This window comes from Scophthalmus maximus, chromosome 4, assembly GCF_022379125.1.
Source record: "Scophthalmus maximus strain ysfricsl-2021 chromosome 4, ASM2237912v1, whole genome shotgun sequence".
NCBI classification, from domain to species: Eukaryota; Metazoa; Chordata; class Actinopteri; order Pleuronectiformes; family Scophthalmidae; genus Scophthalmus; species Scophthalmus maximus.
The window spans coordinates 25,963,618-25,976,712 of record NC_061518.1 but is presented as its reverse complement, the minus strand read 5'-3'; the positions used below and the strand labels follow the sequence as shown (position 1 = coordinate 25,976,712).

At 43.4% G+C, this 13,095-nt stretch overlaps 1 protein-coding gene across 1 annotated transcript in view; it reads right to left on the bottom strand.

Moving 5' to 3' along the window:
• chsy1 (chondroitin sulfate synthase 1) overlaps nucleotides 1-12,756 on the bottom strand; it is a 60,023-nt gene extending 47,267 nt beyond the window's left edge. Inside the window, exons 1-2 of the mRNA XM_035628338.2 lie at nucleotides 11,707-12,756; nucleotides 6,179-6,674 (exon numbers count right to left, since the gene is read on the bottom strand). Of these exons, the coding sequence (XP_035484231.1) occupies nucleotides 6,179-6,674; nucleotides 11,707-12,032 (822 nt within the window). The 5' untranslated portion in view covers nucleotides 12,033-12,756. The remainder of the gene's footprint in view (nucleotides 1-6,178; nucleotides 6,675-11,706) is intronic.
• Between the last annotated feature and the right edge of the window lie 339 nt (nucleotides 12,757-13,095).

Genomic DNA, 13,095 nt, shown 5'->3' with positions numbered 1-13,095 from the left:
AGACAATTCCTAAACTTCCAGAAAAAATGATGTGCTACTACTCCTCACAAGAGAAGTTGTGAGGAGTAGTAGCACATCATTTTTTTTTCCAAAGAGATCGCTGGGCAGTAGACCTTCATACCACATCACTCCTTCAAGGTTTTCATTTAGAAACATGGAAAATAATAAAAACAAAAACAATTTGACTTGCCAAATAATCAGAGTGGAAAGAACACAGAGGAGGAGCTCTTGGTCTTATGAGATACAGCTGTTTGGACGACACTGAGCAGTTGATTCAGCAGTGGTTCCAATCATTGTCTGTCACCGGTCAAAATGTATTGCATTCGTTGAACCCAACCACTTACACACTGTGACTGGAGGCCAGTTAATGTCATACCTAGTTTGTCAGACTGTTTCAGACATCAGCAGTGTTTACACCTGATCTGAGCGGCCACCATCGTAAGTGGGATGAAAATAGGCCGTCATAGAGAGGGAGGAAACAGATATATTACAGAGATAATTGGACACATTTCAGTCTGTGTCTCCAGGGAGCCATTCATAGTGTTACACTTGATTATACACAGAAAGAGTGCCTCACAAAGGAAACCTAGAGGGAGAAGTTCTATCCATGGCACCTTTCACACCTCCGCAGTGCTGGCCGATCAGCATCGGACTGTCAGTCTCGGAAACTGTGAGATACAGACCCCCCCCCCCCACACAATCCAATACCATACTGGGAGGTTTTTTTTTCTCCAAAGCTATCTGATTGTCTAACAAACAGCTCGGTTGCGTGTTCGGCCTATACCAGACTGATACCCAATCCAGGGTTGTCTACCTCTCTCCAAAAGCCTCTGGTACAATGCATGCTTGGAAAGACCTTTAATCATGAAAGGATTTCACCAGATAGAGCCAGAAAACCAATCTGTGTTTCTATATGTAGACCTCTTTTTGTCAAGCTGCCTTTCTCGTATTTGAGAAGAGACGTTTTCTTCCACAACAACCTTCCAAACCTATACGGGCTACCATGGCAACAAGCTAAGATAGCATATGCTGGGAGAGACAAGGCCTTTACAGTCACTCTGTGACAGGGCTGGCCTAGCTGCAGAAGACGTCCGTCAGGTTGACCATGGTCAACAGTCAGACAAAAGGGTCTCTCGCCACCATCAGAGATGTCATCTATCTGTGTCTAGTCTGTAAGTGCTCTAACTCTCAGTTGGCCCCAAGGTGTATGCTGGAGTTTAAACCACCTATAGATTAGATTGTGGCAAATTTCCCCATAGCAGAACTAATAAATTATTATCTTATCTTATCATATTTTTCAAATCAAATCAAATGATCATTCAGAGCCTCTTGTGCCACAACAGTCTGACAGTTCAGATGAGAACTGTTAAAAAAGGCGGAGACCTGGTCGTGTTGCTGAGATGTTGCAAAGACAGGAACATCATGTATTGTTCGTACTGCTCTCGGTGTAGCAAACTAGGTTTGCTGACTCAACTAGAAACAATAACACTGAAGCATTAGCTGCACTGATGGAAATTCAGGGGAAGTGCTGCCATTCACTAAACTCAAGGGTTACACTGAAATGAGTGAATGTGACTAACAGCAACAACACATCATGTACGCAGTTCATTAGAATTAAAGGATTCCACAAAAGTGTCCGTCATGATTGATGATGACTAGGGATTGGTATCGTTAGGATTTTATCGATACCAAGACCGTTACTGTTTATCGATACCGATACTTGACAATTAAGACATGATGACATGAAAAGATGCTTAGCGATTCAACTGTTATTTTATTACTGCTAGAGGGGTAACGTCATGAAACAAGTCATTGTCACAGGGACATCTTTGTTGCGTCTCTTCTGAGAAATATCAGACTTTTAAGCCTTAAGAGGGGGGGGTGAGGCGAGCTTGTCATCCTAGGCCTGGGCGATACGGGAAAGAAATCTTATCTCAAATCTTTTTTTCACATTGATAGATATATGCCATGGTGAGATGTAAAGATATCATAATATTTAAACCAAGGTTGGTTTAAGTATCATTAATTTTCTGTGAGAAGTTGTACTGTAGAACATTATACAACTGCTGCTGTATAATGTGGTCGTATCATTACAACAAATTGCCTTCGACCCCGTTTGCAGCGCATGCTACTACCCTGCCTCTTGTGGGACTTTAAATATTCTTTTCAAAAAGGCCCTAGTCTCTTGAGCCTCGTGTCCCTCGGGACGTCTTCTTCTGTAACGCCGTCGTCATTTTCCGTCTTATCTCGCTCTCACTCCTGACGGACTGATGAGCTGCACAAGCCCAAACGCCGGCTACGCTCTCTGCACGGCGCTATTCTCATTCTCATTGGCTGTTCGTGTTGCCTGTCAAAACGTGGACGGACTTAGTTCTGTCGAAGTTCTATCGACGTGTCTTAAATTTGCGTCGATAACTAAAGACTTTGATTCATATTGACAAGTGTTACCTTGACCTGACGAGGCTGAAGACAGCCTTATTATTCGGAGTCGGAGCCTGCACTGAGGACGTCTAAACGCTGCTAACGCTAGCCGCTTTGCTAAAGCTACTATGTTTGATTTGCAGGTGTCTCGTGATGTTGCTGGTGTTTTGCTCGCGACTACAGTTTTTTTTTGCAAATGTACCATTTAGCTGCATTGTCGTTGCATCTGGTAAAGCGACCCCACACCTTTCGCCGAGCGTCAGCGGCATCGTCATCATTGGGGGGCGGTGAAATAACGTGAATACCGGTAGCGGGCCCCATTGTCCTGGAGCTTATCGGTACTCCGGTACTCACCCAATTATGTACCGGTAACAAAAGGTTGCGGGTCCTCGGTACCCATCCCTGATGATGACACATCCTGCATGAGGGGAGACTGTCCGATATTATGAATTCATCCACTGATTTGGCACATCTGGTTTCATTACCCATACATTCTTGTGTGTTTCCTAGGTATGAGGTCATGGCACAACATTAGAGCCACTTAGCGATTTTAATGCTTTGGCTGATTGGTGCATTTCTAACAACACATTTAAGTGTAAAGGGCAGTTAAATATGTCTGACTACTAATGAGAGGAAAACGAGGGTGAATAAGACAAATCAATACTGGACAATAGGAGTTCACGTTTTCGTATTTTCTCACGTTAAATTTCATCAACAATGCACATCTTGAGATGCCGTATTAGAAGTAAACGAATAATGCCGAGTTCACACTGCACAATTTTAAGCCCGATTTTCTGCTCGGCGACAAATTCTGGAGCTCGCAGCAAATTGGAGGATGATCTGTTTGAAATCAGGGCTCGCAAATTGGCACTCGATCGCTATGTGTGAACCTACAACGATGCAATCAAAGTGACTCGCTGAGGCCTTAGCCCCCTAGACATGTCTAGGAGGCTAAATATCTGGACAAGTCGGGGAACCCATCTCCTGTAGTGTGAGCTGTGATGTGAAAGGCAGTGAGAGCGTCAACCGCAAAACCCTGGGGAAGGAACTGTAGCACAACAACACTCTTCACCCATATTCTCTGCCTTTGCCTTTTCCGTGTTTCTGAACAAATTACGGGGCAGACTATTTGCAGGACTTGTTTCTGTCGTGTTGCGTGTTTTCACTGCAACAGATAATGAGTGTGAACACGAGCTGGAACCACGTATTAACATGTTAAGTTATTTCTCTCCGTCCACACAACACACAGAGCAACCGCTCAAACTACTTCCCCTGTCTGAATATGTCCCATGTCTCAATACATTGAACACAGTTTCTTTTGGACGTCCATCGTGAAGGTGACAAACAATTCCTGTTTCACGCAGGTATCGTGTATTTCCCCCTGTCATTCCTCGCATGTGTTTTCGTGACAAAATGTACTTTCTAAAGATTTCTCCTGGTGAAGGATCATGTAGTGTGTGGCCCCCCGTCGCCAAGGAGTCACATAGTGTGAACAGCACAACGACTGAAGACAGCACGTCGTGTAGTATGAACGGCACAGCGATCTTACGACTTAAAAAAAAAGTAGTGTGTCCGAGGCATAACCTAATAGACATGAACCCTTCACATCAACAAAGTGTACTGACTGAGAGCCTGAACATACAAAGAGGAAAAAAAAATCAGACAACATAGAAGCAATATGAACTGTTGTAGTTTCTGACGTGACGTGGGTAAAATACAGTCCGGACCTATGAGAGGAGTGTGCTCATGGCTCTATCTGTAGAAGATGTGTCAGAAAGGACAAGACTTTTATTGTTGTACGAAGCACTAAAACAACAAAAAACCTATTCAGCTTCATCAATCTGCTCTTCACCAATAACTGTGATAGCAGCTCTGTCTTTCATCTTCATGAGCCAATTTAAAAGTCAAAAGGATGAAGACATTTTGCCTGTCCCATACAAAATGTTTATCATCCTTAAGTCTGTATAGATAATTTGGCAAATATAAATTTCAGTTGTACTACATAGTGTTTACCCACCAGTGCATCTTCAATGCCCACTACAACATTTGACAGTTTTACCTTGAAGTCTGAATTAAAGGTGAGAATACGATCACTCATTCATTCATTCACGGATCAGATCTCCTACCATCTCACACAGTCAATGCATTACAGCTCCACATCACTGTGTGATTTGCATGAGCTTCAAAGGTGCTGTGATTCATGTGAACAGCGGTCGTATAAGCAACAGGTCTGCGGCACAGCCGAGTCCAGACATGTCAGAGAGCAGGTGAACACTGGAAACGCACTCTCCTCTGGTGACGAGGCTGTGGCATCTCTTTTTCAACTCTGCGGAGGTGGGCCGATCTGAATAGCACAGCGCCGTCTTAAAAGTGATCCTTGCGTCAAACGATGACAACATTTGCACGAGTCTCAACAACGACTGAATGCCATCAAATCCAGCTGCCTGACATGACTGAATTTACAGTGAAACCTCACAGTGAGGAAGAAGCTGAGTGAGAAAGAGGAACTGCTCCTTTTTCACACTCACAGCATATTCACTTGCCTCTGAACACACAGGCCAGTTTAGGCGATTTCCACCCTCGACTAATATCACACTGCATGAAGACCGATTTGAACTTAGATCTGTGTTTGTAATTGCACATGTCAGCGGTGAGCATTGTGTGCTCGGAGAGATTTATGTTTGAGCAATTAGACCACTTGAAAACTAAGATACCTGTGTGCCACTATTCAAACAACACAAAACCTTGTTGTGTAAACATCACACAATAGTTCAGGCAGGACACCAAGTGCCAGCCAATGGAATGCTATTCTATAAACTGTGACTCAGTTAAAGGTCACCCCAAGGCCAGGTCCAACACACAAACATAGGCATCACTGTGACCTCATGGTGACCAACTGGTCAAACACTCAGGGACTCTGGGACCGATCAGACGTCTTACTGATGGATGTTGCATGCTGGATAACAATCTAAACATCTTTTCACAGAACTACATTGAGACTGACTGTGACTCCATCAGGCACAAAGCCTCTTTTCTCTTTGCTTGACAGTAATTGTCTTTCCGGATGGCACTGACAATATTTATTAAAAGGGGCAGTAAGCGATTCTAAAGCAATACACATTTTGTAAAAATCTGTGAATATTTCCTCACGGTCCGTTAGCTGTCACTTTAGTTTGTACGCTGAAAAAAGATCCAGGTTTTCGGCTCAGCCGTGGCTCTACAAATCGAAAAACAAAAAATGGTGCGGACGGCACCACACAACACTGCTAGTGCAGTTTGTAAACATTACTCGTCGACACCTTAAAAGACGTCCTGGCAGGTGGCGCGGCAACTGCATCGGTCTCCCACACCGAGGTCCCGGGTTTGCGGCTCGGTCAGAGCTGTAAAATCTCAACAACAAAGAGACAAGCTCTCTCGAAAATCACTTACTGCCCCTTTAATAACAAAAACTATACTATTAAACTGTATTAGTTTACCATTTGGACAGATGACTATCACTGGATTACAATGATAGAGAAGAAAAACAGCTGTTGGTTACTTCTAAAAACGGGCATCTTGAATTGATCTCGAAACATATGCACCCACCTGCCTTTCAATTCTCTTGTGCATCTGGCTAACAGTTTAGGAATCAACACTCCCAAGTTCTACATTAGGGTCATCAAGTATTCCATCTGGCTTGATTCCATTTTCTGAAATATGTGTGTTGGAGTCAATAACATAAAAAACATCACATGAAAACAAAAGGAAACCATCTTACCTCATAGGACCAGACACACTGGACCCCTGCGAACCTCCTGACACATCGCCCTACCTCCACGTCTTCATGGGTAGTGTACATCTCCTGTAGACACTCCCGGATGTGGGGCACCATCCGCCTGAGGACCTCGCGGCTCATGATGACCCCAGGCCCCCCCATGCAGAAGTTCTCCCCAGGCTCCAGTGCCAGTTTCCCCAGCTCGTCCCGGGCCCCCATGCCCGTTTGGCCGAGGAAAATGGCCTCGCTGCTGTTGAGGCTGCGCAGGAAGCTCTCCAGCTTCTCGCTCTTAATGTAGACGTCGTCGTCGGCCCTCATGAACCACTCGTACCTGTCCAGGTAATGGTCGTGCATGTACTTAAGCATCATGAAGGACTTCTTCTGGGGTGGGTATGAGTCATCCACATTCCGCAGAGCCACGATGGGGATGGGTATGGAGGTGTCAGAGCCCTCACTGGAGAAGAACTCCACGTCGCCTGGAACCGTCTGTGCCCAGGTCCTGTGAACACAAACACACAAAAGTGGATGCAACAGATACAGTCAGACAACAAACAACTGGAATTATCTGTAACATGTAATAACACACAACAAGAGCCCCAAAACAGACAGTCATTGGATGCTGCTTTTTTGTCAGTACAGACTGCACTGTAAACAATTCTGGACAATGACATGATCAAATTTGAGTTATGGTTAGTAATATCTTAGCTTGTACAGTAATCTGTGGTGTCAAGTCAACTAGTTCCAAACACAGGAGAAATTCATATTTCTCACACAGAAGCAGTGCACACACAAAACCATACTCTATCCATAGGTAAAGTAGTTAACCCGCTTGTCTACTAAGGCATAACCAAAGCCGCCTGTCAGCAGCAGCTGCAACGCTGTGTACTGGTTATGTTCTGCCAGTGTTGCTGTGGTGATGATCCAACATTACAGAAAACGGTTGTTAATCGTTTCATTCAGTGATACAGAAAAGACTGCAAGCAGAGGTGGACGGTATTTAGGGTACAGAAAGTACACCATTATGAATTTGTTATGGATTTTTTTTTCACTATACCCTGCAGAACGGCAGAGCCCACAGATCTAAAGTAGCAATGATGTAAGTATAGGATAAGAGAAAGCAAAGCAGTAAAACATATCAAATTATCAAGAAGAGGATTCTCTGCATCAGCCAGCACCAGCCAACTGCCTGGAAAACATGAGAGGGCCATGTGGCTTGTATTTAGAGACCAAGAGATGACAGCAAACGCTATGCACAAGGATGATGATGAGGAGTGAGTTAAAACAAATGAAAAATAAAAATCTGCAAATAACTTCAGATGACAAGTTGAAAGGGGAGGTACTACAAAAAATATTTTCTATCACATATTATAAAACATGTTCTGAATATGAAGAAATCAGGAGAATTTGTCCTCCGCCACCCAAAACCTTTCCTCATTAAAGTGCTTTACACCTTCAGAAGCCTTTATATTGAAGGTTTCAGACAAATAATATACCAGAATATATATATATATATATATATATATATATATATATATATATAGTCATTGTGTGACTGTGAAGATAGAAAAATGTCTTGCTTCATATTATGCTCTATTGTCCACCTGGGCCACTAATCACTCTTTACAGCTTTCCATCGTTTAAATACTACATACTTCCATACAACACTGATGAAAAGAGGACATGGGAGAAAAACAAACATGGAGGAGAGTGAAGTGAATGTAGTCATTCTTAACGGGAGAAGGATTATGACCAGCAAAGACAGAACGAGGAGTCCGGAAATACAAGAGTGGCTACTTCTGCTGCTACTTCTATCGCAGACCAGAAAAACTGTACTTGTACCTTAGACCACAACAGACAAAACATATCACACCTCTTTTACCACCTACACAAGAATCAAGTCAAACGAGAGCCACTAAAGTACAGTTGAGTTCTCAAATCAAACCTCAGACTCATCCATCACACAACATGTGGAAGAGAACCATGAAGATGGAAAAAGACAACATCTGCAGCTACAACTTAACATCTGCAAACACATGGCTTCAGTTTACACGGACGAGAATAGGTAAAAGGAACGTCACGAATCGTTATCGGAATTTGAAACCACCTCTGCCGGGGTAGAAGATTCCCTATACCATTTACAGTCCGCGCTTTAAACAATAGTACAATATAAATGTTAGGCCGCCACTAATGTGCGTAATTGCAACCACTTTTCCTTCATTTCAGGGACTATACTTGTCCCTGAAATTTCCCCTTATCCGACATTATAATTCCATTAAAACCTAAAATTAGCATTCATTCTAGCAGAGCCTTCCATAATCGCAGGCTGCTGGCCAAACAGCTGACTACCGTTTAAGTGCATCTGGCTACTTCATCAATTATAGATAGTAATAAAATATTTGTGAGGAACAATTGTGCATGTTTTACAACCACTTTAAAACAACACAAGCATGATGATAGTGAAACCTGACTGTCTGTCTGCTTCAGTCTCACCCCCACCCCCCATGCTCAATATGAAGGCATCTGTGTGTGTGTGTGTGTGTGTGTGTGTGTGTGTGTGTGTGTGTGTGTGTGTGTGTGTGTGTGTGTGTGTGTGTGTGTGTGTGTGTTCATTCAGCTGAGAGAATGTGTCCTATCAGTAGAGAGCAGATCCCTTTCAGTGTTTAACAAATATTAGCAAAATAAGTGATGACAAACACATTAAGAATTGCATTGTGGTCATCATCAATAGAAAGGACACTTCAGGAAACACTGCTGACAATTGCACAGCAAACAAGATGAAAGCTGCACTTACCATTAGGGCTGCAACTAACGATTATTTTCATTATTGATTAATCTGTTGATTATTTTCTCGATTAAATGGATTAGTAGTTTTGTCCATAATATGCCATTAAAAGGTGAAAATGTCAATTGTGTTTGTAACTCCAAGAGGATGTTTTGTTCTGTCCTAACACCAAAGTTATTTAATTTTCTCTAAATAGAGCAAAGAGAACAAAAAATGTTCACATTTAAGAAGCTGAAATCAGAGAATTGTGACTTTCTTTCCATACAAACAACTTGAACGGATTAATCGAATCAAAATAGTTGCGGTTACTAATCCATTAACTGTTGCAGCTCTAATTTCCATATATGCCACACAGATGTTTATGAGCTTAATGAATATCTATTTAATGAATTATCTTTATCAACATTACATTTTTTTAACATCTCAAAGACGCGCTAACAGCCAATAGGTGTTGAGCAGCAGCTGAGCTGGTTTAATACATTCACTTGACCCACATATTTTGTTATTTGAGATACTTTTTTTGCCAAAGCTTTATTAAAGAAGAAATGAAATACAATAATTGGGAGTAGACATGGGATTAAAAGCATGTTCCTCCTTAAAATATATTTTTAAGAGTTTATTATTGTAGTGTTTATAGTAATATAATACATTAACCATCACTGCGCCATGTCTTGATAAATCTTACAGTGAAGGTGTCATTCAATCAATACAAATAAAGAAATAAATGAATGAGGTCGAATGATTCTCCGCTACTAATATCTGGTGGTTACTATGTGAGCTAAACTGCACAAGAAGCCGAACTCTTCTTAACACTGATTCACTGAGAAGGCAAACTCAATAAATATTTTAGAATCAAGATTTGTGCATATGATGGAAACGTGGCATTAGAATGCACTAGAGGTCATTATATTTGTGGTTTTACAGCGACAAATTTAATTTACACCCCCCCAGACAGCTACCTTTTACCTCCGTTTTCCCACTGACTGATACTCCATATCCTTGTGGAGAGCCCTGTTCTTTGGGGTTAGGCCTTTGAATCTGGAGAAACGCCTTCACTGGACAATAATCTGCTGCACAACATCAATGGAACTTTTGGCATCAGAGTCCTGAAAGAGGCCTAAATCCAAATCTGTAGAGCCCTTAAAGGATTATTCTGGTTTAAACATTAGTACTGTGTTCTACAACCTCATATCTGCATGAAAACAACTTGCAGTTCTTTCAATTCATGGTCAGAGTTTGTGAAATCACAATTAACCTAACTTCTTTAACGCACAAAACTTAAACTGAGATCAGACTAGGCTTTTGTTATCAGACATTCTAGCCGAATGCCTTTTCTACAAAGCTCTCGACCAGCATCGGACTCGGACTCAGAAACCCTGACCTGAAAATGAAACGATTTTCCAGTGCTGTGCTACACAGACATGAAATTCTTAACCCTGTTTGTTTGTTCTCCAGTGTTTCCCACACAGTAATGTGAAACTAAGGAGCAATTAACTCGCAACATTCATCGTTAAATTGATGATAACCTCACCGCAGACCCTTTTTCGCCTTCATGTACATTGGCAGATTTAAAAATCTCCACATGGAGGGATATTTTTGATGGCAGATAAGCACACTCCTCATGGAGTATGGGGTACTGTAGGCATCTGCTTCTCTAAGTTGTCCTTGGATATCATTTTAACGGACACACCATTTTATTTCTGGAGCTCGAACATGTATCATCAGTGCAAGAGTCAATGATGACCAGTCTGAGGTCCCACGACATGTTCAGTGGAGATGTCAGAACGCCTGACCGACTGAGTTCTGACAGAGGGGGACTCTGTTTTTCTGTTGGGCAGATGTTTAAATGAGAAGGTTGCGAAGCCCTGGTTTGGCAAACTGCCGTGGCAGACACGCCGGCCTCATGCAGGACCTGTTGTCTTCCTGCGGACCTCAAAGACCCAATACGACCTGTTGTGTGACACCTCAGAGGTCGTCCAGCTTAACCTCTCACAGGTCCACCGGCCTGCCAGTAGGTCCGTCAGCACAAACTCATCATGTCCAGCCAAACGCAGGTCAAAAGGGTCGTATTTCAAATGTTCACGCACTTAATAAATCAACTAGCCATTGAGGAGAAATTGACTCAACACACGTTCTAATAACGAATTCATCTTTAAAGTCATTAGTCAAATAAGACTAAGTCAAACCATCCCAATGAATATATTTAGCTTTTAAACAAAACATCTCTTAAAAAAACCATCTGATGGAATTGTGCAAGAATAGTCATTTCAAAAAGCATGGGGTTGTAGGTTTGAGTAGGTCACTATGGAAAAGCGCAATATTTCTGATACTGCTAAGTGGAATGTGCCATCATTGTAAACCCCTTGACAGCGGCCTAAAGGGGGCAATTATCTACAGGTGACTGGTGGAACATAATATAAGATTAGAATTTGCCATAGTCATCTGTCAGTGATTTCAGCATATCAGTTCATACAGCAGCATGAACTGATATGTATCTGATATGTATTTTTTTAATTCCATGGGGGGGGGGGCTCAGTGTAAGCTGTGTGACAGTAGTCAGTGTGGAGCAGGGACAAAGGCTGTCCTGCTGCCTGCTACTTGTCTGACGACAGAGTTTAACCGAAGTGCTCCCAGGTGGACTCGGACTGACGCCGCCTCGCACCGACCGCTGGGACCGTTACCCCCCCCCCCCCCCCCCCGCGGACAGAGGCTCCAGCGGGCCGGGCCACGTCGCCCACCCACCACGTACCTGTGCGCCGCCACGGCCCGGCTGTTCAGGTACTTCTGGGCAGTCATGACGCCGACGAACAGGAAGTCGTTGGAGCGGGAGCCGGGTTCCTCCGTCGCCGGCGGACCGTTATCTCGCGCTGGCCATGGCGCGCCGCCGCCGCCGCCGCGTTCGCTCCCGAGCCCGAGCGCGCCGTTCAGCCCACAGCCGGCGGCGCCGGCTCTCCGCTTCTGTCCGGCTGTCTTCAACTCGGTCGCCTTGGGCAAAATGAGTCTGGAAGCCAGGGTGAACCCGAGCACCAGTCCCAGCAGAACACTAAACCAGGCTCTTCGGCTTCGACCTGCCATTCCCCACAACTTCACCAGCTCGCTCGGTATCCCCGCTTTATCCTCCACGGCGGAAACAACTCACGAGCCAGTCGAGTCAATTCCAAAAAATGAATTAAACCGAAACAACAACAAAAGAAAACCGAGTCCGTAGAGCGCCCGTGTCTCCAGGAAAAAGAAGACAAAACCCCGGGCTCACACACACTCTCTCATGGTAGAAAAGCCCTTTTCTTCCAGTTGCCTACGTAGCATCACAGCAGTCTCCTTGGAGCCGCCACCTGAACACGTTCTCCGTCGCCGTCGCCTCTGATCATCAAACTGCCCGTCGCGCTCGACCATCGGCACACTTCAACGCCAGTCGACAGATGCACCACCTCATTGCGTTGACTTAAACAGCGGCCCCATTTTCGCCATTATCTCGACATTGGAACGATGTCAGACTGTAGAGGTCTCAGCTCGCGAAGGGTTTAACATTGATTTGACCCAACGGAATTTCCGTAGAAGCGCCCTGACTGGCTGGCTGCATGAATCCCTTCGAACCATTGGACCTAACGATGCGGCGTTAAATGAATGTGGGAAAAAAAAAACCCTGCACAGGAACACTGAGGGTATCTGCAACACGGGGGTATTCGCCTACAAACCCGGGCTGCTCTAAGAAGACAATTATTCATATTTTATCATGACAACAACACCAATACAAAAGCAACAACTCTACTATCACCAAATATATTTTTGAAAGATTAAAAAAAAAAGAATGTCACTGATATTCAATCTGCCTGTTTAACTTGTACGAGTTTAACTTTATAAGTACACAGAGAGCAACCACAAAACAGAGTCAAATTTGTTGACCAGTAAAGGTGATTCTTATATCTATTCATAATTTATAATTCTATACTGTATTAATTACTATTGTTACATGAATCATTATTATACGTCCACCCTTTGTTATGGTTGGTCACTGCTTTACCCAGTGACAGGCCCCTGGAAGCTACACTGGACAGCAGAAATTAAAATAAGTGTAGCTTTCGGTTCATATTTAACAACGCTTGAAAGACGTGAGGTACAATTTATTTATACATTCGCT